Source organism: Panthera leo, chromosome B1 (assembly GCF_018350215.1).
Source record: "Panthera leo isolate Ple1 chromosome B1, P.leo_Ple1_pat1.1, whole genome shotgun sequence".
NCBI lineage: Eukaryota > Metazoa > Chordata > Mammalia > Carnivora > Felidae > Panthera > Panthera leo.
The window spans coordinates 170780283-170803493 of NC_056682.1; the positions used below are offsets into that span (position 1 = coordinate 170780283).

Consider the following 23211-nt stretch of genomic DNA (forward strand, 5'->3'; position numbering starts at 1 on the left):
CAGCTGCAGCCTGGCTTGACTTGAATCCTGAGTGGTGGGTTATGCCCGCTTTCCTTGTGTTGTGTTTTTTGGGTTCCTTAGACCATTGGGCAGTTTCTTCTCCATCCTCACTCTGACATAAACGCAGTTTGCAAGTTTTCTCCCTAAAGCTCAGATCTTTGCCACTGCCTTTTAGTTGGTACTGCTTTGTGATAGGAGTTATTTGGTGTCCTGACGCCTTTCCCAGGGACTTAGAAGTGTAACATATTATGAAAAAAGCAGCTTTAAATCCCTATTTGAAAATTTTGTCCATAATTTGGTTTTTTTTTTTTTTAATGTTTCTTTATTTATTTTTGAGAGATAGTGAACAGGGGACGGCAGAGAGAGAGGGAGAGAGAGAATCCCAAGCAGGCTCCACACTGTCAGTGCAGAGCCCGATGTGGGGCTCAATCTCACAAACCGTGAGATCATGACCTGAGCTGAAATCAAGAGTCAGATGCTTAACTGAGCCACGCAGGTGCCCCTTGTCCATAATTTTGTAAAAGTTGTTGGTGGCTGTGTTGTCCAAAATGAAGTGTAAATAAGAAGCTTGATAGGGGGAAGACTTTCCACAAAGCATCAGCCCTTATTGTCGAAGAAGGTACCATCGTTCTTGGCTCAGCAGTAAGTGAGGCTCAGCATGAAGGCACAGGCTATGTGCTGGGTGGGTCAGGAACCCTACCTCTCTGACACCTGCTGCATTGAGTTCCTCTGTCATTCTAGTGGGTCCTAGCTTTTGAGCAATGGGGATTATTTATTTAATAAGTATTTACTGAACACCTGGTATATGCTGGGCCTCGGCCCTAGTGATTAAAATGGGAACTGCCCAAGTACCTCCTTGCTTTCTTAGAGCTCACACAATATTGTCACAGGATCCATTTTAGATCCTTTGAACTGGAGCACACCTAAGAAGTAGTATGGATGACCCTGAGGTGAGTCAAGAGGAGGTTGCTGCTGGCTGCTGCCTTGGAGGCCAGCTGAGCCCAGGGCTGTAGGTGTTCACAAGTAGGGCCAAGGTCACCTCCGTGCCAAGGGTGTAGGTATTAATCAGACCGTGGGTCATCGTGCACTGGAGTCGGTCTTCTGGGACTGCAAGGAGGGCCAGAAGCTGAGTTCTGAAAGAGTTTGAACAGGGCTGTTGTTAATTTGGATGTGGTCCTTCCAGTGTGTTTCAAAAATTGTCTATCAGTCATGCAATCTCCTGGTCTCACCTCAACAGCTTTCATCTTTAACAACCCCCTCAGGGAAATGAACTTCATTCTATACCACTGACTGAGCAAAGCTTTCCATCTGTCCACAGTCTCCCAAGTGTGAAGAGATGACTCCTAGATTTAAGGACCTAGACACGGTTTGAAAACCCCTACTTACTCTCTCTATACTTTTCATGGTTTTTGTTTTGTTTTGTTTTGTTTTGTTGGAGTATATTGATGACCTGTAACTTCTTACTCATCTGGGTTTCCAGAGTTTTCCACAAATCCCTCGGGTTACATGAAAATACATTAAGTAGTGGTGTAACTCGTTCTTTTCTAAGCACCTATTTTAAACACAGAATATAATATTTTTGAGAAATTCTTAGACCTTTGGTTTCCTCTGGTCCTGGCATAGGATGTTCTTCACAAGTAATTGAAATGTTGAATGGGCCGATGAATTAGTATAGATGAAAAGACTTCATTTTCTATTTTGAGGGTTTAACTTTGGCCATCACATGTACTTGATATTTATAATCTATACATTGACTTGCTCTTCAGCAGATATAGAACCTCTGTGTGTCAGGCATCTTGTGAGGTACATGATGGAATGAGACAGACAAGATCCAAAGAAGCAGGAGATAAGCCAGAAGAACAATTTAGGACGCAAGATAATATAGATTATAAGTGCCAGGAAGATGGTCAGGGGCACAGAGAATGCAGCTGAGTAGTTCAGTGGGGAAAAGAACCACCAAGAAGCAGTCCATCCTAGGAAGTGATATTTGAGCTGAATGTGAAGGCTGAGTAGAAGCCAGGCATGTGGGGAGCAAGTAGGAAGCTTGGAGGAAGAGAAGTGCTCAGCGCGTTCCAGAATCAGAGAGGAGGCCAGCATGGTTGGAGCCAGAAGCAAGGAGGCCAGTGGTATGTGCTGGGGTGGAAGAGGTTTGTGGGGACACGATTTTATGAGGCTTTTTGGCTGTCATTGAAGGTTTGAGTTTGGTTCCCTCTCTCTGCCCTTCTCTCTCTGTCCCTCACATGCACGATGTGCACACTCACTCTCTCGAAACAAACAAAGAAAGAAAGAAAGAAAGAAAGAAAGAGAAAGAAAGAAAGAAAGAAAGAGAAAGAAAGAAAGAAAGGATCAAAGTAAGAAAAAAAGACAGGTTTAAGCTTTAATTCATACGGAATTAACTCTACCTTTGCTCCAGTTTTGTAAGAAACCATTGATAATTGCATTTGAAGTTCTTTATTTCACATGGGACATTCTTCAGAGTCCAGACACCTGGATATTTTGTCCCAAACAAAAGTTGTTCCATATGTGTCTTGAATCAGAAGGAATAACTTTGTGGGAAAATAACTGAGCATACTGTGAGGCTAGAAAAGCCATCTCCTTGTTACCTGTAAAATATAGAAGTGAAGTATTTGGTTTCTGATGGGATTATTTTGCACCTTCCCCCCCCTTCAGATTTATCAACTTGAAAGCTTATGGTGTTTGTCAGTTAACTTTGGTTTTGAAATCAACTTTGGTTTGGTTTTGCAAAAAAATAACTGATGTAGAAAATATTCCCTCTACAGTTAGAATTTTAGGCTTGTGGAGGGGCAGAAATGACTGGGGCTGCCAGCCCTTCTGACCTGGATGCCCGGCCTAGTTACCCTGGAACACGTAAGCTTGTCTGGGGATGAATAAATTATGACAGTTGAAATAATTATGATGGAAAGCAGCTGCAGAGAGAGCAGCTGACAGTTGGGGCTGATTTGGCCTGATTCTGTCACGTCAAAGCATGCATCTGTTTGGCAGGTTACATGAAAATGCTGTTTGCAAGAGGTCTGGTGTGATTTCCATCCGCCTACCACCACACCCCCCACCAAAAAAAAAACCATTCATAGCCTGCACGTGACCTTTTTGAAATGAAATGGTTGAGGCAGAGCTCCATATTGACTCTGATTCGCATGTCGGATGTACATGTAAGATTTCAGTTGAGCAAAAGTGTTTTTGGTTCTGAAGAAGCTACAGATTGGAAACACTCTTATTTCCGCATGTGGGTAGAATAGTTTCTAGCTAGCGGTGGAGTTTGGTCACCCGCAACAAGGATTATTGCAGCATCTCAGGCTGCTGGACAGGTTTAGTGCGTGCTCAGGTTAATGCTCTGCTCTTACCATCTTGCATTTCTTAATCTCTTCACGCAGAGCCTCCCATTTTCATTTTGCACTGGGCTTCACAAATCATTTAGCTGGTCCTAATCTCAGTGTTGGTCTACATTGTATGTTACAACCCCTGGATCAGGTTGTCATCTAAGCAGGGTTGGACACTTTTTCTGGAAAAGGCCTGATACCGAATATTTGGGGCTCTGTGGGTAAACTCAGCCACTCGAGTTCTGTTATCTTAGCGCAAGAACGGCCGTAGCCAAGAGGAAACGAGTGGGTGTGGCTGTGTTCCAGTGACTCTTTATAAGAACAGACAGGAGGTGGATGGTCTCTGATCCTGGGGCCGTAGTTTTCCACCCCTGATTTAAAGGACCAGAGTGGAACCCACAGTGACAGCTGAAATAGGGACCTTGTCCTTCAGAAGTTAGAAAGTTCAGTCGCTTTTGGCCAGCTTTGAGGTATTCTGAAAACCAGCCTCCAAACAGAATTCCTGGAGAAGGTCAGGCTGTTTGGGGTGCTTCTGTGACAAACCATTATTCAAACATCCCAAGCCCACACTTCAGCTTCTTCAAGGTGGTACGGTTATTGCATTTGTCAAATATGAACAAATATGGACAATAAAAGAAAGGTAAAGTCAGACAGTGAAAATAGAATGCTACGGTGATGAGATTGTGGTTTTTGGGTTTTAAAGATTTCTTATATTCGATAGAGAAGAAAAAAGAGTCTGGAACAAGGAGACTAGCCGCATATAAAAAGTAACCTTACTGAATGGGAAAGATGGGTATTCTTTCAAATTGTGTCAAAAAGTTAACTCCTGCCAAGATAGCCTCGTCGGGAATGTTCTGTGATGCTTTGTGGTGCAGCTCCTCATGTGCCTCTGCCTTAGTGTATATGGAAATGTCTTGTCTGGAGTCTTTTCCCTAAGTGATAAGCAAAGGTTTATTTCTTTTAGAGTATAGATATAAAGAAAATTATCCGAGGAGCTGATAAGTCTTGATAGAAATCAATATACAATGGAAATTTATATATTGATTTCTTCAGGAGCAGAGAAGCCATTTTTCATTTAGACAAATGTTCTGAAGGAGGAATCTAGTTAGGGGCTCTGGAAACATTATTGTGGTTTCTGCTGGAGATGATCAAAGTATAGATTTGTTTCACTTTCAAATAGAGTCACAAGAGATTGATAATCTTTCCACAACTTTCCTCCATGCTCATTCCTATGAGATATGTTTCATTAACATTGTGGTTTCAGATGACATGAAAATGGAATATGAACTAAAGTCATTTTTAAAGTACCATCTGTGATGATCAGAACAGGGGAAAAAGAAATTCAGCCAACTCTGTGGTATTCACAGGATCATTGCCTTAGGTTCTTACGGACATGATCAGGAGTTAGGCGGGGGGGTTCTTTGTTCACCCTGTTTAGTTATTCATTCATTCTATTCATTCATTCAGAATCATTTACTGATTATGTGGCACAATGTGCCAGGCAGTGGTGAGTGAACACCTACACAGTGGTGAGTGAACACAGTAGGAAAGTTCCTGCTCACACAGATTTTACTTTTTTGTGGGGTGGAAGGAGGAACAATGACCAAGCAGGGTAGTGTTAGATGGCTGCAGGTGTTGGCAATGACTGGGTGGCCTGGAAGGGTTTTTTGGAAGTGGTGACAATAAGGAGGAGCCTTCCCATGGGAGACCTGTGGGCATAAGTCATCCAGGGCAGAAGGTCAAGGCATGTGTGTGAGAGGACAGAAGGATCAGAGTGTGGCTGGAGCCCAGCGGGTTGTGGGTGAGGCAGGGAGTTTGGGAGGGGATCATAAGCAGGGCAGCAACAGGATAATCGGCTGCTGTGCAAAGGATGAAACCCTCAGCCTTTGCCTGGGAACATCATTTAAACCAAATAGAGCACACTTACTTTTTGTCACCAGGTCCAGCAGTGGTGTAACCAAAAATCCAATAGGATAGAGATAGGAGCGGAGAGCTGAGACCACCTGTCTTCATCGAGGGCTGGGGTCCTGAGGAGAGCCCCTTAGCTGGGAGGGAGGCAGGCTTGAGTGCCTGGTGCCCTAGAACCACACAACAAAGGAGGAGAGACCTGGCAGGCAGACCCGCAGGTTCCATTTGTAGACGTACCACTCTTTAGTGATGGGGGTTTGAAAGTGAAAGTCCTGGAATCTTGGTTCTCCCACACAGAGTTAACCGTGTAGCCTGGCGATAACGTGTGCCAAGCACAGAGCCTGGGTGGGCAGCACATTCAATAAAATGGGAGCTGCTGTTGTGATTTCGTTATTAGTCATCGTAGCGTTGATGTCTGTTTTTGTTGAGGTATCACTGAGTTTACAGAATATCAAAGAGTACTTGTATCTAGATGGAAGTTTCCAAAAATCAAATGATCAAATGTCTTGGCTCTTTGTGTTAGCTATGCTAGCACTCCTGTGTGCGCAAAGAAAGGAGGATTGGCTGTGTGTAGTGATAGCCCTAAATCCTCTTGGAAATTTAGAAACAGATTTAGGAATGCGCCTTACCCGAACGAGACCCTGCCCACGGCTGGGTGCGTGCGTTGTCTATATCTTCCTGGTACTTTATGTCCTTGTGACACTTCTCACATGGAAACCACTTCCCTAGTATAGACTGGTCTTCTTCCCTCTACTGTGTCAAAGCCAGAGAGGAGCCTTCTGAGTATGTTTTGTTTCTCCCCCTCTGCTTTCAGGAAGGAAGCCAGACCATGGTTTCACAGTTTGGGTATAACTTACATAATTCTTCCCTTTGATTTTGCCCTAAACTTTAAACCTTGAAACCGTAACATGGCATGAGTTATTTCTCACTTGAGAAGTAAGTGTAAGTTGTATGTGTATGTGTGTTCTGTCTTCGCAGATACTCAGAGAAGCAAGGTTGTTTTGTTGTTGTTTTACTGTAGCACAGCCCAAATGAAAGCAGACCTTGTTAATTCTTGCTGTCTTCAAACAGGGACTTAAAAAAAAAAAACAAAAAAAAAACAAAAAAGCCACCAAAAACTCATTTCCTGTTGCTCTCAAATATCCCTCTTTCCCTCATTAGTAAGCTGGCTGGTAACTATTGTGTCTTCTCTCCAGTGGCATGAGAAAGTCCTTTGTTTAGAAGAATGTGCCTTGAATTTCAATAACCTTATACCACTTTAGATCCTCTTCTTCACACTTAGTCCTGTTGGAACTCTGACTCCCTGCTTCTGCAAGTTCTGCAGGCTAACAGGCTGCACGGTCCTGGGGGGCAGGAGAGGGAGGTGGGGAGCAAACTAGCTGGCAGACTAAGGCACACTCAACAAAGACAGGTGCTTCTGGCACCATTTGGTCCTGGGAAGGACAGAGCCCTTCCCGGAGCTGAATTCCCTGAAATTCCAGACACCAGATGGTAAATTTGCATAAATCCAGAATTCGGTTCAGAGCTCTTTTACCTGCAGGATTTGGATTCTGAAGGGGTCTGTAAATGAGTTTCAGGGGTTATTGAACCTTCTCCCCCATCCTCCTAAGGTTGTACGTAAAATTGTGGGTCCATGCACATTTCTTTCTGGAATTTTTTCATCAGATTCCAAGAGGTTCCAAGATCCAAATCAGGTTAGGAGATCCTCTCCACAGACCTCCTGGTTAGTACACTGCTTAGTATGCATGTCGAGTCCACATTGGATGTTCTCACACCGTGAGCCTTACACGGATTTAGGAGTATAACCCTCACAGCACTCTTAGGGGGTTAGTGCCACTATTAGTCCCATTTTACAGATGAATAAACTGAAGAACAAAGAGCCTAAGGGCCTTGACCAAGGGCAAACAGCCAATAAACGTCAGGGAGGGAAGAAAAACAAAAACAAAAAACCTTGAAGCTGGGAGAAAAAATAAGACAGCCAGGTTCAGGAGTTGATAGGAAAGTTTTCATAAAGTTTCAGTTTTTGCTTCATTGTCCTGTGGCTAATGCTGGTCTGTGCTGGTGCTCGAAAGGCACCCAAGGACCCCCCCAGTGATGAAAGACAGGCATCAGATAGTAGCATGAAACAGACTTCTGTAAAAATGGAGCGAGAAGCACGCTGGCAGGTCTTTGCTTTACGTGCTCAGTTTGTGAAAAGTAGAGGGTGTGTGCCACATATGAAGTAGGCCGCTGTGCTGGGGGATAGGCGCGTCCTCCTCCAAAAGCTGGAATAGGAATTGTCATTCTGGTGTGCTGTTTATTTTGAGGAATTTCCTATTCATTTGGATGCCCAGTTACACATGCCAAGTAGTTCTGTTATTTCAGGCTTATTTTAATGAAAACATTGCCAATTACTCCCACGTTCATTTTCCCAAGAAGTAGCTGCTGAGAGCATACTGATCAGGCGGCCTTGGGTGCGTGGCTGGTGTGGAATTAATCCCGGAGTTGAATTCTTCGCACTGCATCTCGTACAGTGAGAAGGGAGTCAGCTTGTGCCTGAGTCTACACTTAGCCTCCTGGAAGGATGCTCCTCATGCAGGAGCCCAGCTTTGGGCTGATGTTTCCTTCTTGGCAAATTTATAAGGTGTTAAATCAGTGAAGCAGCTGCCGCTTTGACTCTTCTGCATTTTTTGAAAGACATTTCAAAGATCGCTCTCAGGTCCCTATTTGTGGCAGGCTTTTACTTCCATACTCAAATCAAGCAGTGTCTATTAACCCCAAAAGGATGGACCCTGGTAAGAGTTTGCAGTATCATTTTTCCAAGTTCCACCTTCAGGGGAAAAAAACTCAGTGGCTACATATAGATGCTGTTTCCTTAAGTGAATCGCTAATAATGGGTCTGATCTAATCTAATACCCAAGGCTTCCATGATAATTATACCCAAAAGAAACAGAGTGTATTCTAAAGTCTCTAGATTGAACATTATCAGGCAAAGTTTTTGCCATACAGTAGGGCATAGGCTTTTTATTAAGAGTAAAAAATTAAAAGCATTTGGTATAAATCAAAAGCTAGCCAGGGAAATGCTAGTGGCTCATTCTTTTTTTGTTTTTAAGAGTCAAAGCTTTCTAACAGACCCTTTTCTGATTAGAAAAAAAAAAAATCTGAGCACGAAACCATCTCATCTGAAATGAGAAACCGAGACTCAGAGAGGTTAAGAGACTTACCTAGTGCTCAATGTGGGACTAGAACCCAGGTCTTCGGATCCTTTGGTGATGATCTATAATTACGTCCATAGACTAACCTTGACAGAGGGACACGAGCAACAGGTGGCTTCCCCTCAACCTGTGGTAAACAGTGCCCAGCCAATCTGAGGAGAGGGTCCCCAGTGATTTCCCTTCCAATGGGAGACATTTCACTTCCAGTGCTGCCCAGCATGACCCCGCTGAGACATGAAACCATCAGATGACTCAGTGAAGAAAACTGGAAGGAAGCAGTTTATTGCACTTTGTTACACGCAGGTACTCTTGTACTCACACCGTCTCATTTCATTTAATTCTCATGATTACCCTGAGCCACGTGTCCTTCTCCCCTTTGCACTGATGAGGAAGCAGTTTCGAAGGGGGGGCACCACCTAACACAGTGTGCCTGGCACATAGAGGGAGCCCAGGAAAAAGAGACGGTGAGTAACGTACCCAGGGGAACACAGCTACCGGAGGGATCTGAACACAGCTCTGTCTACGTACTCAGCCTAAAGGGCCTCTCTTGTGAATTTTCAGCCACCTTCTCCCCCAACAAAAGTTCACAAGCCAAGGAAAAGGAAGGAGGTTCCCCTGTGCATGTAAAGCCCCAGGTTCTTTGCCAAAACCTTTGCTCCTGTCTTGAATACCTGTGCGTGGTAACCCTCTGAGCCATTCGGGAGACAAACCGTGAGGTGGTTCTACAGGACCGTGAATGAGGAAGGGGTGCCCATCATGGGTGCAGTGTGAGAAGCCTAGGATCAGAGATTCCTGCCGACCTACACCAAACCCTAACTTCATCATGTACTCGCTGTGTGACCTTCGTCAAGTTCTTCAACCTCTCTAAACTTGTTTACCTTTTTATCAGTGAGAACGGTAAAACTTACCTCATTGGGTTGCTGTTTGGGCAACACAGAGCCAGAACTCAAGAAAGGGTAGTTGTTGGGGTGCACTGACCGCAGTGGGGTCCCTGAAATAGTGAAGTAGATATTTACACATCTGTAGTACAAAAGTCACATGTGCTTATTGGAGAATATTCGAACAAATGTATTAAAGAAAATCCTCCATAACACCATCCCTCCAGATAACAGTTGACGATTTGCATGTTATGAGGTTCCAGATATGTTACTATTTGGATATCAAAATACACACTCCAACTTTCTTGTTTTTTGTATGAGACCGTGTATCTGCAGTCTGGACGGCTTGCTTGTTTGATTTCCCACTTGATAGATAATATGTCACGGTCATTGTTCTGTGTCAGGATGCAGAGGTCTGTCTTTCGGCTTCGTGACTGTGGTTCACTACCCTGCGTACTTGCTGTTTCACACCATGATTTGAGCTCTCGTGTCTGCAGGGTCCTGCTGGCCGCTCCGTGACCCTGGCCGCGGGGCACCTGAAACAGCAGGTTTCTGTGAAGGTTGAGTTTCTCCCCTTCCTTCTCGTTATCTGGTGCCCCTGCCTCTTCAGTCCACTTGCTCTGTGTTTACCTGCATGCATGTGACCCATCTAGAAAGTCTGTGGTCCTCAGGCCCTTTCAGATTGGCTGTGACAAGACCAAGGGGATGGTGGGCTCTCCGGGTCAAGAAGTTAAGTGACTTCTTTAGGGTCACCCTGGCAGCGCAGGGCAGCTGAGCATTCGGCCCCAAACCCGAAGTTGTTCTCATCCCTTCTCCGCTTCCAGTCCTCTCTTCCCTGACACATGATTCCTCCCCCTGCCGGCCCTCCCACATCCCACCTCTGCCCTTGACCTTCTGCTGTCTCTGCTCACTCCCGCTCTGTTGCCTTCTCATGATGCATTTGAGTGAACGTACCTAGACTATAATGTTGTAGTTCAATTAATAGAATGTCAGAAGTTAGTAAAACAGGTAAGGCTGTATCCACATCATTGTTTCTGTACGTTGTTTATTGGGAGCAGGTGGGGCTGGAAAATGAAGATAAGTGCTTTGCCAGTGTTTACCGCAAACAGTTTCTTGTATTTGACTGTGATATTTTAAGCTTGATTACCTCCCCCGGTTGATATGTTGCCTCTAAACTCAGCTGGCATCTCTTGGCTTCATCGTAACATGGCTCGAAATACACACTTCTGTGCGACAGGGCTCGGCTAAAATAAGCACCAAAGGGCTATTCGTCGCAGCAAAGTTGGGAAAAGGGATGGGATATCAGCGCTTGGAGTTGCCGTTAACGGGACTGTTTTATTTTCTGGATGCCGTGTGAATGCTAACGTGTTGTTTCTGCTCTGTTCCCTCATGCCTTCCCGGATTCAGAGAGAGGTAACCAACCGATTTTCACTTCTCCCTCTTCGTGGTGTCTTTTAAGTGTTCGGCACAGCTCACTTGCTTTCTTCATGCCATATTGCCACCCCCACAGACGTCGTTGTCTTTGAAAAGCAGAACTGTGTTCTGTTTAACCTTCTATCATCATTCTTATGTGTCCTCATGTAGAACAGAGTATGGAGTTGCATCTGGGCCCCCGACCCTCTGTTGCATTTGGCCCTGTTTGGGGAAGTCGATGGGCAAAAGTGATGAAGGTGTAACGGGAACGTGGTCACTTCCGTTATGGCTGGGAGGGGTCGGAGCCGCATGCTGGGGAGTAAACGTGAGGAGAAATACTAACGCTGGGTCCCATGTCGTATCAGCCTTGTCGTGCTTCTTGAAGAATTAATATTGGGGCTTAAATTACGTATTCTCTGGAGTTTCATTGGGAAGGCTTGACTGCAGGCTGGTGGCCAGAAGGACTGACTCCATTTCAATCTCGATTATTAGTCAAAGTATATGGATTCTTCTCCTTTCCCACATCTAGATGAACAAACTCTGGAAAGGGTATAACTCTGAAGCGAAAAGCAGGTGTTTGTACCTCAGGTGTGTGTGTGTTTCCAGCGCTCAGTGTCAACCGGCCCATTTGGCTGACTGGGGGGCTTTAAGCTCCACACTTTATCACTTAATTAAAGCTCTGTTTTTGATGGAAGAAGAAAGTTTTCAAATTTCTCTTTTTAAAAAAAATTTTTTTTTAATGTTTATTTTTTTGGAGAAAGAGAGGGAGAGACAGAGTATGAGCATGGGAGGGGCAGAGAGAGAGAGGGAGACAGAATCCAAAGCAGGCTCCGGGCTGCAAGCCGACATGGGGCTCGAACTCACGCACCACAAGATCATGACTTGAGTCGAAGTCTGACGCTTAACCGACAGAGCTACGCAGGTGCCTCTGAAATTTCTCTTTTTTTTTTTTTTTTTTTTTTTTGACATTTATTTATTTTTGAGACAGAGAGAGACAGAGCATGAACGGGGGAGGGTCAGAGAGAGGGAGACACAGAATCCGAAACGGGCTCCAGGCTCTGAGCTTTCAGCACAGAGCCTGACGTGGGGCTCGAACTCACGGACCGCGAGATCATGACCTGAGCCGAAGTCGGCGCTCAACCGACCGAGCCACCCAGGCGCCCCTGAAATTTCTCTTTTTGAAAGAATGGTTGTGGTTACTGCTTGGCAAAGTGAAGAGATGTAGGCAGTCGCCTCTTTGCATTGGAGTCGATTTCAGGGGAGCTCCCGCCTGGTTGGGGCTGAGCCGTCAGTGCTCAGTGGTGAGGAGGGGAAGGGAGACAGCATCGATTGATTGGGCAACACTTCCAGAATCAGTCTTCCCGAGGGTATGGTTACAGGAATCTGCAAACTTGACTGAATCTTTAATTATCTTTGAGGAGGCTGTAACTTCTGGAGGTGGTGGAAGCTTCCAGAGGATGAGGCATGGGAGCTCCCTCATCTGAAGTAATGAGAGGGCCTGTCTGAACCAATGGTGAGGATATTCTCAAGATGTTCACTAGCTCCTGCCCCCTCTGTATTTATTCAGGTCTCCTCTCTGGAAGCTCTGAATACGAATACCAATTCTGGTCCACCAAAGCCACCTTGATTATTTGCAGATGGTAGAATTTCAAATCTGTTGACACAGCTTATATGTCTCACGGAAGTGCCTAGTGAAGGATTCCCTGTGGAGAATGTGTATTTACCCAGGTGATGAGTTACTGGAATGCCCTCTGAATGGGCATCCCAGGAACTTCCCATATTTGTACTTAGCATCTGCTTAAGCTTGCGAATGAGAAAGAAAGTTGAGTTTACAAAGCTAAGGCAAGAGCTTTGTGAAATTAGTGATGCCTGCTGATGTGCCAGTGGGTAAAATTAAAAAAACAAACAATCGTGTGTGTGTAACATTCTGATTGGCCATCTAGGAGGATGGCTTTCTCATCCCCTTTCTTCCTCTCCCTTCCTCCCACCCCCAAAATGAGATTTTCAAAGTCCAGTCAGAAAATAAGAGCATTGAGGCAAAGGAGTGCAAACAGTCTTGAAAACAAGACTCCTCCTCCCTCCGGGCCCTGTGCAGGTAACACAAAGTGGGGATAAAGCCCTTGGTCATAAAGGGCTTAGACATGTAATGTTTCCATCAAATCTCTTTGTTGCTATTTGTCTTTATTTGCATGTGGGTCCTGTCCTGTGCAGTTAAAGCAACTCTGGCTTATAAGATTCTACAGAAAGATAAGCAGGGAGGAAAGCGTCTTTATATATTTCAGCAAGTCTTAATATAATTCATATGAATGCAAATAATTATGAAAATATCACTCTTGGATAAGGAGACAGGATTTCAAAGGAGGCTTTTTCTTTGACTTCTTTTTCCTCATTTATAATGACAACTCCCATTAATTGAATGCCAGCCTTCACAAATTCCCAGCATCAAACATGTTTTTGACCTGAGCAAACACAGATTACATGGAAGGCGTTATCTTTTTGTGGAGACTGGGTAAGGACTGCTAGCAGCGGAGATTTGGTGAGAGTCTGAATGGAAGGGAATCTCTTAGAAAAGAGGGGAGAAAGTCACTCCCAGACAAGCCTGGGCTGTACTGCAGCTGACAGGGTCGGCTCATGTGGGGCTGCTTCAGAAGGCAAAGTTCGGTCCCACAGGCCAGAGTTGCAGGGAGGCAAATTTCAGGTCGTTATTTAGGAAAAAATATGTATGTTGGCTCACCAGGAGCATTCCTGCAGTGGAACAGGCTGATTCAATAAGCAAATAAGGTTTCATATCACTGAAATATCCTAGGTGCCACCTCTCTGGGCATCTGTAGACGGGGGTTTTTAATGTTAGCCTGGCTAACCTCTAAGAGGTCGGAAGGTGCCTTGTAAGTTCCTTTTGAGGAGAGAGAAGCACGGAAGCAAATTCCATTTATGTAAGAGGGTTGTGGGGGAGAGAGGGAGGAAAAGGGTGAATACTTCTGTCTTGGCTCTTTTTTAATAGAACCCATTTGAATAAAGAATCATGTCTTCATTCATTCCATAAAGATGGATTAAGCCCCTACAGGGTGATTAAAATGCTGTTCAACTGAGAACAATAAAAGCATTCTTTTGTCCTTTTCCCTTGCCATTAAGAAATTTGAGGCTGTCATGTACGATTCTTAGCACTGACATTTTTCCCTGGCAGAACTGGAGGCTGGTCCTCTGGGGGAATAATTACCAACGAGAACAGCAAAAGGAGTAGAGAGTTGGAAACACAAGGGCGCCGTAAACAAAAGATGAAAGGTGCTCACTTCTGTTCAAGTTTAAGGAAGGGGCACAGATAGCTACGGCTATAAGCCTTCCACTTCCTGGGGGCTTTCTTGTTTTTGTTTTATACAAAAGGGACTTATTAAAAAACCAGTAAGACATCACTACATCATGACACTGTCACACTGGGCTTTTAACACAAGACTTGCTCTACCATACTGGGTGGCGGGGGAGGGGGGCATCACTTCCTGGTTTTTAAAGGAAACACTGTGATTCCCATGACTGCACAAAATAAATGTGTGGGGAGCAGGGGACTGGAACAGCGCCTCTTTTAGCAAATGGCTCCTCATCCAGCACTGTAAATGGAGCAAGCTGGAGCAAAGGACGAAAATGGTTCTTGCTGCTGAGTGTCAGACAGAATGTCTCAGACATCTGGAAGACTCTGTTGGAAAAAGTAGAAGCTGTGTTCTGACTGGACCTCAGAGATCATTTGGACCAGCTTTGTGGTTTTAAATGAGCGCACCAAAGCCCTGGGGGGGTGCATGACCACCAGGGTACCCGGTCGCTGGGGGAGGCATAGAAGCCCATCTGAGCCGCGGAAGCCAGGTAGCTGTATAGCCCAAGGGCTACTGGCGGCTCTGAGGAAGGAAGGGGGGAAGGTGGGAGGTGGCAGGAAAGCCATTGAGGGCTCTGTAGGCAAAGGTTCCTGAAATGCCCCAGCAGCGGGCTGACCCTCCCCCTCATGCAGTGTCAGAGCCACCTTGGGCCCTGCCTGGCTGTGTGACCCCCGGTGGCACCTGGTGCTTTTCCTCCAAAATTCCCACGTGGCCCTAGGCCCATCACAACAGCGTAGGCTTGCAGTCTGTCAGGAACACTATAACTGTGGAGGTTTCTTGTTCCCCTCAGAACACAGGAAGATCTCTAGAAAAGGTCGGAGTGCTCTTACATGTGAGCATAAGGTCTCTTAGAACCCTAACACTGATTGGAAAATGTCTCTCTGAAAGGCCAAGTTGGACGATGTCTTGATCATTGTTGAAACTGGATGATGGGACATGGGGAGTTCATGGACCATCTCTTCTACTTCTGTGCGTGTTTGAGAGGTTCCAGAATGAGAAGTTTAAGGGAGAAAAAAATAGGCAGATGTACTATGTTCTTTTGTACTCAGGAGGTCCCACATCCCTCAGTCTCCTAAAGCTGGGACCCACTCCCTTCTCCAGGGAAAAGGCCCAGGACGCCAAGGTCACCACAGACCTCCCTCCCTTCCTGTTGGTTGCTAAGACCGAATAGCCTGTCTCCTGCTGCACAGCCTCTGCAGCCCTGGAGACTTCTCCTGAAACCCTCTTTTTTGGATGCCTTTGGGACCAGCTTGTCCTGGGCTTGCCCCCTCCCCAACACTTTCTCCACCCTTTCATTGGGCCCTCCTGCCTCAACCGGGCTTTTTAATGCCTTTCTCTTTCGGTCCAGGCTTCGTTTTGTCTTTTCTCATTCTCTACACTCTCTTCTGCTCTCCTGACTACTGCTGCCCACAGGTCCATGTTTTTAGTCCAGACCACAGGCCTGAGCTCAGGGCCTAAGCGTCCACCTGCTTGGTGGCCCTGGCCACCTGGAGGCCCTCAAACACCTCACACTTCCTGCCCAACATGGAGCTCAGGAGCTTCCTTCACCAAATCCCTCCCCTCTCCCCACCTCGATGTGAGGGCACTTAGTTGGTCCAGCAAGGACCCTAGAGTTATTCTGGGTTCTCCCCTCATCACACCCATCAGTGTCAGCCGTCCTTCCAACACCTCCCTTCCATCTGTCTCCTCCACCCTGTTCTCACAGATGCTAACTTAGCCCACATCAGGCTCATCCTCTGCTACTATGTTGACATAGGGGGGTGCTCCCTTGACCCACTTTGTTCCACCCAAAGAAAGTTCTCAAAACCCCTGTCATGTGGGGTCACATGCCATACTGCAAGGCTCAGATGGCCAGACTGCTGATTGGCCACACATACAGCCTCCCTGCAGTCACCCTCGGCCCCTTACCACACCACTCGGGACTTTCTTACTTCCATGCTTTTGCTTGTGCTCACATTGAATCTTCTGTGAACCGTCCACTACCCTTCTTACCCTGGTGAGGTCCTTACTATACTTAAAGATGCAGCTCAAATCTCACTGGACGTCCGTATCATTAGACAGTGGGCTTCCGAGGTTGAACCTTGTCTGTCTTTGCATCTCTGGTGCCTGACACATAATAGTGCCTCAGAAGCTATTTGTGGAGGGAATTGAATATTTTTTAAAAACAGAAGTCTTTAATCATGTCATAGTTTAGTTAGAACATAAAGCCAACTGGCAGCCGTATTAGTCCAATTGCTGCTTTAACAAATTACCACAAACGGTAGCTTAAAGCAACACGAATTTATCCCCCTACAGTTCTGGAGATCAGAAATCTAAAATGAGTGTCGCACTTGTAATCATGGTGTCCATGTGGTTAAAGACTCCAAGAGGAAGTCTTTCCAGCTTTTAGAGGCTGCCTGCTTTCCTTGGCTGGTGGCCCCTTCTGTTCTTTCACTTATAAGCAAAATTCCTCCTTCTTTCCCTTGTAATTGTGTTGGGCCCAACCAGATAATTCAGGATAACAGCCCCATCTCAAGATCTTCAATTTAATCACATTTTGGCCATGTGAAGTGACATATTCACAGATTCTGGAGATTAAGGGTGAGCATCCTAGAAGGGTCATTGTTCTATTACAACAGCCTTTTCAGAAATCAGATGCTGGAAAGCCAAGCTTTTTTTTTTTTAATTCTTTTAATGTTTATTTATTTTTGAGAGAGAGACAGAACACAAGTAGGGGAGGGACAGAGAGAAACAGAGACACAAAATCCCAAGCAGGCTCCAGTCTCTAGGCTCTGAGCTGTCAGCACAGAGCCTGACACAGGGCTCAAACCCATGAACCGTGAGATCATGACCTGAGCCGAAGTCGGACATTTAACCGACTGAGCCACCCAGGTGCCCTATGGAAAGCCAAGGTTTTGAAACCACCAGTTAAGCAACGTTTGGGTTTCATTCTAAATAATAATGAAATTAGATGAGCCACGCACTTCGCTGCACACAAGGGGAGCTGTTCACCTTGTGTATGCCCCAGGTCTGAAAGAGAGGACTTACCTGCTTCTGACAGACCTCCGTGTATAGCTTGCGGCTATTTAGGGTGACTCGAGACACACAGATCACTTGACCTCCACAGTGAGGAGAGAATGCTGGTTTTTTTCCTTGGAAGCAGATAGAAAACCTGGAGGGGTTAGTTATGGGATTCACTCACCATCACAAACTGACAGATTCCTACCTTCCCGATCTATCAGCCTGGTACCTGAGAGGGAACAAGAAAAGACAAAGCTGTAAAAAAACAAAGAAAAAAGAAAAAATTGTCAGAATCCCCCAAACAAAGCCTTTGGCGGCTGAGCCTCTCCTCTGGGAAGATGTGGGTTCCAGATGGTTGCCTTAGGCATTAATCACTTTCCCTGAAGCCAGAAGAAAATGAAGATTAATAATAATAATTTTTTTAAAAAAATTACTCCTGAGGGGTTGCATATTAAAGAACAGAGGGCATGGAGCTGAAGTTTGATAGGATGATCCGTTGCTCATTGATAACGGCTTGTTTCATCCTCCTTGGTGGTAACCTTGCACTTGCAGCACTTGCCGGCCGGCCAGCAGTCCTGAAGAGCAGGGTGGACCTTGGAAGCTATGCCATAGAATATCAGAGCCACACAGGAACCTGGGAAACCTTTTTTTTTTTTTTTTTTTTTCCCAACTCTCTCACTTAGAGATGAGGCTAGACTCCATGCCCGAGGTTGTATAGCTCAGTGGATCCAGGAATGAGACTGGAATCGGGGTTGCCTGAATCCCGATACATTGCTCTCTGACATTGCCTTACTATCTCTGAGAGACAACAGACACGTTAGATCCGTGCAAGAACTACAAAAAGTAGTGTGTGACAAGCTCCTGTCCTTTGTGCTATAGAATTTATATACTATACTATAGAATTTATATACTATAATAAGCATTTAGACACCAGCAAGGTTCTGGCACCCAGCAGGCTCTTGAGGTGGATGGACCGTGCAGTAGAGGGAGCTGTGCCCCCCTGACGGTGCAGGGACACCAGCGGTCGCCAAGTGAGAAGAGATGCCATGAGGGGGGACCTGCCTTTCCAGAGCAGAGAGGAGAGCTCCTTGGCTGGAATAAGGATGCTGGGAGAGTAGGTGCGACAAATTTTGGAACTGTAGAAATCCACACAGAGTTGTTGGTGACCACAGAACCAAACAGATTTGACCGCAGCTGAACGTAACTTTATTTACTTAACTTTATTTATTTACTTAGAGAGAGAGCGTGCATGCAGGGGGAGGAGCAGAGAGAGAGGGAGACAGAGAATCTTGGGCAGGCCCTGGGCTATCAGCACAGAGCCCAACATGAGGCTCGAACTCACAAACCACGAGATCATGACCTGAGCTGAAACCAGGAGTCTGTTCGCTTAACCAACTGAGCCACCCAGGTGCCCCTGAACATGGAATTTTGAAGGGAAACAGTTGTGCATGGTAAGACACCACGTATATTCCTTTAGGATCCATTTAGGAAAGAAAAGAAGCCAGAGAGCTGGGAACTAGAAACAGGGCTTCCCTTGAGCATGGTCTCCAAAAGTGAGGCCCTCTCTCATTTCTTTTTTAAATACAGTATAAAACCTTGGATTGCGAGTAACCTGCTCTGCAACCGTTCCACAAGACAAGCAAACATTGTTCATAAATTTTAACTTGATAAAGGAGCGATGTCTTGCAATACAAGTAGTACATGACGCGGAACGTCACATGATCCCAACTGAGCCAATGGTTCTTGAAATTCGCTTTAATAGACAAGTGCTTTGGATCATAAGCATGTTTCCAGAACGAATCATGCTCGCAAACCAAGGTTTTACTGTACCGTGTTGTCTTGATGGTGGTTGAGACCAGAATGGAAAGGCATCAGGAACACAGTGTAGAATAAGACTGTGCTCGGGGCGCCTGGGTGGCTCAGTTGGTTGAGCGTCTGACTTTGGCTCAGGTCATGATCTCGCAGTTCATGAGTTCAAGCCCCACATCAGGCTCTGTGCTGACAGCTCAGAGCCTGGAGCCTGTTTCAGATTCTGTGTCTCCCTCTCTCTCTCTCTGACTCTCCCCCGCTCATGCTCTGTCTCTCTCTGTCTCAAAAATAAACGTTAAAAAAAAAAAAAATTTAAGACTGTGCTCATCGCTCAGTCTGGGCCCAGCGCCTCACCCAGACCCACCCCTCAGCCCACTGCCATGTAGCCTGACGCCTCTGACTGAGGGCCGGCTCACCCTTCAGGAGATCAGGATGCTTGCTGCAGACCCCATGCCGGAAAGAGAAAGGAACACTCAGTACCTATATGGCCAGGCCTGGACTGGATATTGGGGATGAATAAGGCACAGATCGTCTTCACAGAGCTTTAATGACTTGTGGGGAGTACACGCTCCTACACAGACACCGATGGTACCCGGTGCTAAGTGCCACGTGCATAAGTTGTGACCGCAGCACTGGGAAGGGCGATCTGCTCATCTCCGGGTCCCACGTGGTGACAAGGGCATGGAGACCGTGTGCACAAAGGCAGGGAGCAGAGACCTGCTGAGAATGCCCGAGAGGTCGTAGGGCTGGCAAGGGGCGATGGGTTCAGGACGTTTTTCAGGAGGTAAAACTGGCCAAACAAACACAGGGGGTGGGTACAGAGGGTGAGGGGGAGTCCGGAAGGCCTCCTGGTTCTAGCATGGAGGACACCAGCTGAGACAGAACATGAGGAAGGAGAAGGTTGGGGGGAGCAGGTGTTGAAGCCAGGTGTGGACAGGCTGAGGCTGAAGTGCCCTGACCTGGGGTCGGGGTTCGGGAGCCCCCACTGCACATGGCGTGCGATGCAGGGGAAGCTTTTCTGCCACATCTCCACGATGGCCAGTGGCCTCCAGTGGGTAGATCCCTGTGCCTTCCCAAAGAAGCCAAGGATATCTAGAAGAAAGCGGCTGTCATGGTCTGTGAAAAGACCACCAGTTCTTTTGTTAAGAGGAACCATTAAAAATAAATCCATGTGTGGTTACATTTACAGACAGTATCCTGGCTTAAGCAACAAACACAAAGAACGCGTTGTGATCCAGATGGGGTAAATCTGGGCGTGTATTGTTCTTAAACACTTCGATCTTTAAACCACTGTCCTCCAGTACGAACAGTAAGAAATTTAGTTTTACAGTTGGTTGTTCGGCCCGGTTCTTTTGAAGCCAGGCCTTGCCACAGTCGATATCCTTTTCATCAGCAGAACAGATGCTAACACGCAGCACCAGCTGCACGCCCACCGAGGTGGCTGGGCTGACGGTATAGAGTGCCATGCTGCCGCCGTCACCCCGAGCTCTGGAGTGGGAGCCGCGCTTAACAGAATCAAGCGCCTTTGACGGGATTTCAGTCTGCGGTGTCTCCTTGTGTCACAGCCCAGCCCGTGACTGCCCATCCGCTTTCTCCTGCAGCTGTGGGTCCGACGCATTCTCCATGCACGTGTTTACCCATCAGCCCCTATTGTTCTGCCTCTGCTGTACCACTGCGTTTGTCATAATAGCGCTCATGCACATTCATGCTCTTCTCAAGCCCGTTTTCTCTTTTATAATCATGGTATTTGTTGTTACACTAGAGAGAAAGTTCATCAAGAATTCGGTTTTTCATTAAGGGTTGTAAGAGTTTCCAGGAGTTCAGCACACTAACTTTGGGAAACATTGTAGTTCTTTTACTCAGAAATGAATTCTTTAAAAAACTTTTTTTTTTTTTAATGTTTATTTTTAAGAGAGGGAAACACAGAATCCGAAGCAGCCTCCAGGCTCTGTCAGCACAGAGCCTGACGTGGGGCCCGAACTCAACAAATGGCAAGATCATGACCTGAGCCGAAGTCGGATGCTTAACTGACTGAGCCCCCCAAGCGCCCCAGAAATGAATTCTTAAATCCATGAAACTGCTCCTCCATTTTGGGGTAGCTATTGAAGTTTACGTTTTGTTTTTAGCCCTCGCATACTCTGTTTGGCACTGACATACCGGCTCCTTGCTCAGCTAACATTCGCCACTAGAGGGTGTGTTGGTAAAGTTTCCTTTTCTAACATACTGATAAATTTTGTCTGCACAGAGATTTTGCTTATGTAGCAAGAGACAAAGATACGCGAATTTTGAAATGTCATGTATTTCGATGTGACACACCAGCAAAAGCCATCGCCACAAGTCTCCACGAAATCTGTTCCAAGGTAAGCAGGTCAGGACACTGTGGTCAATCCCTCTCTTTTTTCTCACTGCCTGAGCAGGGAAGGGGCCGTGAAAGGGCAGGGGCAGAGGGCATGCCGACCTGTGCCTTGCATTCAGGGAGAAGCGAGCAGACCATGTATTTAGCCCAGGAAAAGTACTCCTGCATTACAGGTGGTGCTCTCAATGGCTCTCCACCCACAAAATGAGCAGAGCCTTTGACCCTCCCACAGTTTGGAGGATATGGTAGGTGGGCAGAGCAGTGACGGGCGAGGTGGTAGAGATGGGTACCCCGAGCCTAACTCGGAAAAGGGGGAAAGGAGTCAGGGCAGATTTTCCAGAGACAGGGCCCCCTGATCTGAGAGTAAACACAGGGAGAAGGAAGGGTGTCTGTGCAAACGCAGGCAGCCGGGAGTTGCCGTGAACCCACACTGACTCCAGGAGGACACATAGCTGCTCATGGAAACTGACCGGCTGTGAGGCAGGGCTGTGGTCAGTGTCTCACACTGGGGAGGTCCTGCTTCCTTAACCAGAGTCACAGAGCCTCAGAATGAGGACAGACAGTTGGGCATCTCGGGACTAGCCTTCCTTCCCTCCAGCAGAGCAGTCCTGCTAGAAACATCCCCACCCTCTGCCTGGTCCCTCCTTTGACCTCCATCCACAGGGCCCCCTACTTTTCAAGAGGCTGTTCTAGTAAATGAGCAGCGCTGACTGTTACAGAGTTCTTTCTTGTGTAGACCTGAAGTCCTCTTCTCTAGAACTTCCATGTATTTACTTGAGATGGGAAATCTGTAGCAACAGGGAAAGATGCCTCCATCTTGTCTGTTTGCTGGGCAGCGCTTTGTTATTTAAAACATTTGAAGCTGTGAACTGTACCTGTACATTTAGAAGTGCTGGACAAGTATCTGTCCTGTCTCCCTCATTTCTCCAGAACCCCCACCCCCATCTCTTTTGGGTCACATGGTTACCAGGCCCCTCACCCGCTTCTGAGCGTACTGTAGTTGGTTCCCCCTGAATGAACACAGTGTTCTAAGGGTGAGCCAGTAGAGAAAAGACCATGGGCCACTCTGTCCCTTGACCTCCAAAGATGCAATACTGGGGTGATTGATATTTTTAGCAACCATATCACCTGCCGTCTTGTGTTCAGATAGTGATTAGCCAGGTCCCCAGGACACTGTCACAGATGCCCTTCAGGCAGGCCTTTCTACTCCCCAAACTTACTTACTGAATCTAAACACCAGACCTCACCGTCACCTCTGCTGGACGTCACCTTTCTGGTTTGAGGCGGATGTCAAGACCCAGCCTCATTGCAGCTCCTCTGAGCTAGCCACGCCCAGGCTGTAGCCACTGCTGGGCAGCAGGGACAAAGCAGGTGCCAGCCACATTTCCTCAGGGGGGAAGGAGCTGGGACCAGTCTGCTGCTCTGATGCAGGTGACCAGGACTTACAGGATGGGTGCTGGTCCCGACACCACTGTTTATCCCAGCCCAGATTCACACTGGTGCATCAACAAGCCTGGGCCCGGCTGCACCTGCTACAGCATTACAGCACACTCCCCAGGTGCCATTTTCTTCCTCCATTTTTGCAACAGGCACCGCTGAACACTATTTACGTGCCAGGGACTGTTCTAAGAACACAGCAGAGACTAAAACAGAAAAGAAAAATCTTTGTCCTTGGGGAGCGTAAGGCCCCCAGAACACGGCCTGGCACAGAGGACGTGCTCAGTTAAAATTTGATGTTGTTAAACTCGGCCGCCTCCTTGCCTGCTGTCCCAGGCGCAGGCCGAGACAAGGGTGGAGTGGAGCTCTGGAGAAGTGACTTTCGTTCTGTCTGGAATTTTCAGAAAGCTTGGGCTGGGAATGAAGGTGTGAGTTACCTTTTGGGTCATCGAAGGTTGGGCTCTTAAGCCACACCAGCACTGTGTAAACAGAAGTGAGAAGTGATGACTTTTCAGT

General features: G+C 46.7%; 1 protein-coding gene across 14 annotated transcripts in view; it reads left to right on the forward strand.

Moving 5' to 3' along the window:
* Window positions 1–23211, forward strand: part of APBB2 (amyloid beta precursor protein binding family B member 2) — a 383377-nt gene that overhangs the window by 347296 nt on the left and 12870 nt on the right. For all 14 annotated transcript variants that reach the window (XM_042936518.1, XM_042936521.1, XM_042936515.1 and 11 more), the window contains one exon: window positions 21148–21262. In XM_042936518.1, coding sequence (XP_042792452.1) covers window positions 21148–21262 — 115 coding nt within the window. The remainder of the gene's footprint in view (window positions 1–21147; window positions 21263–23211) is intronic.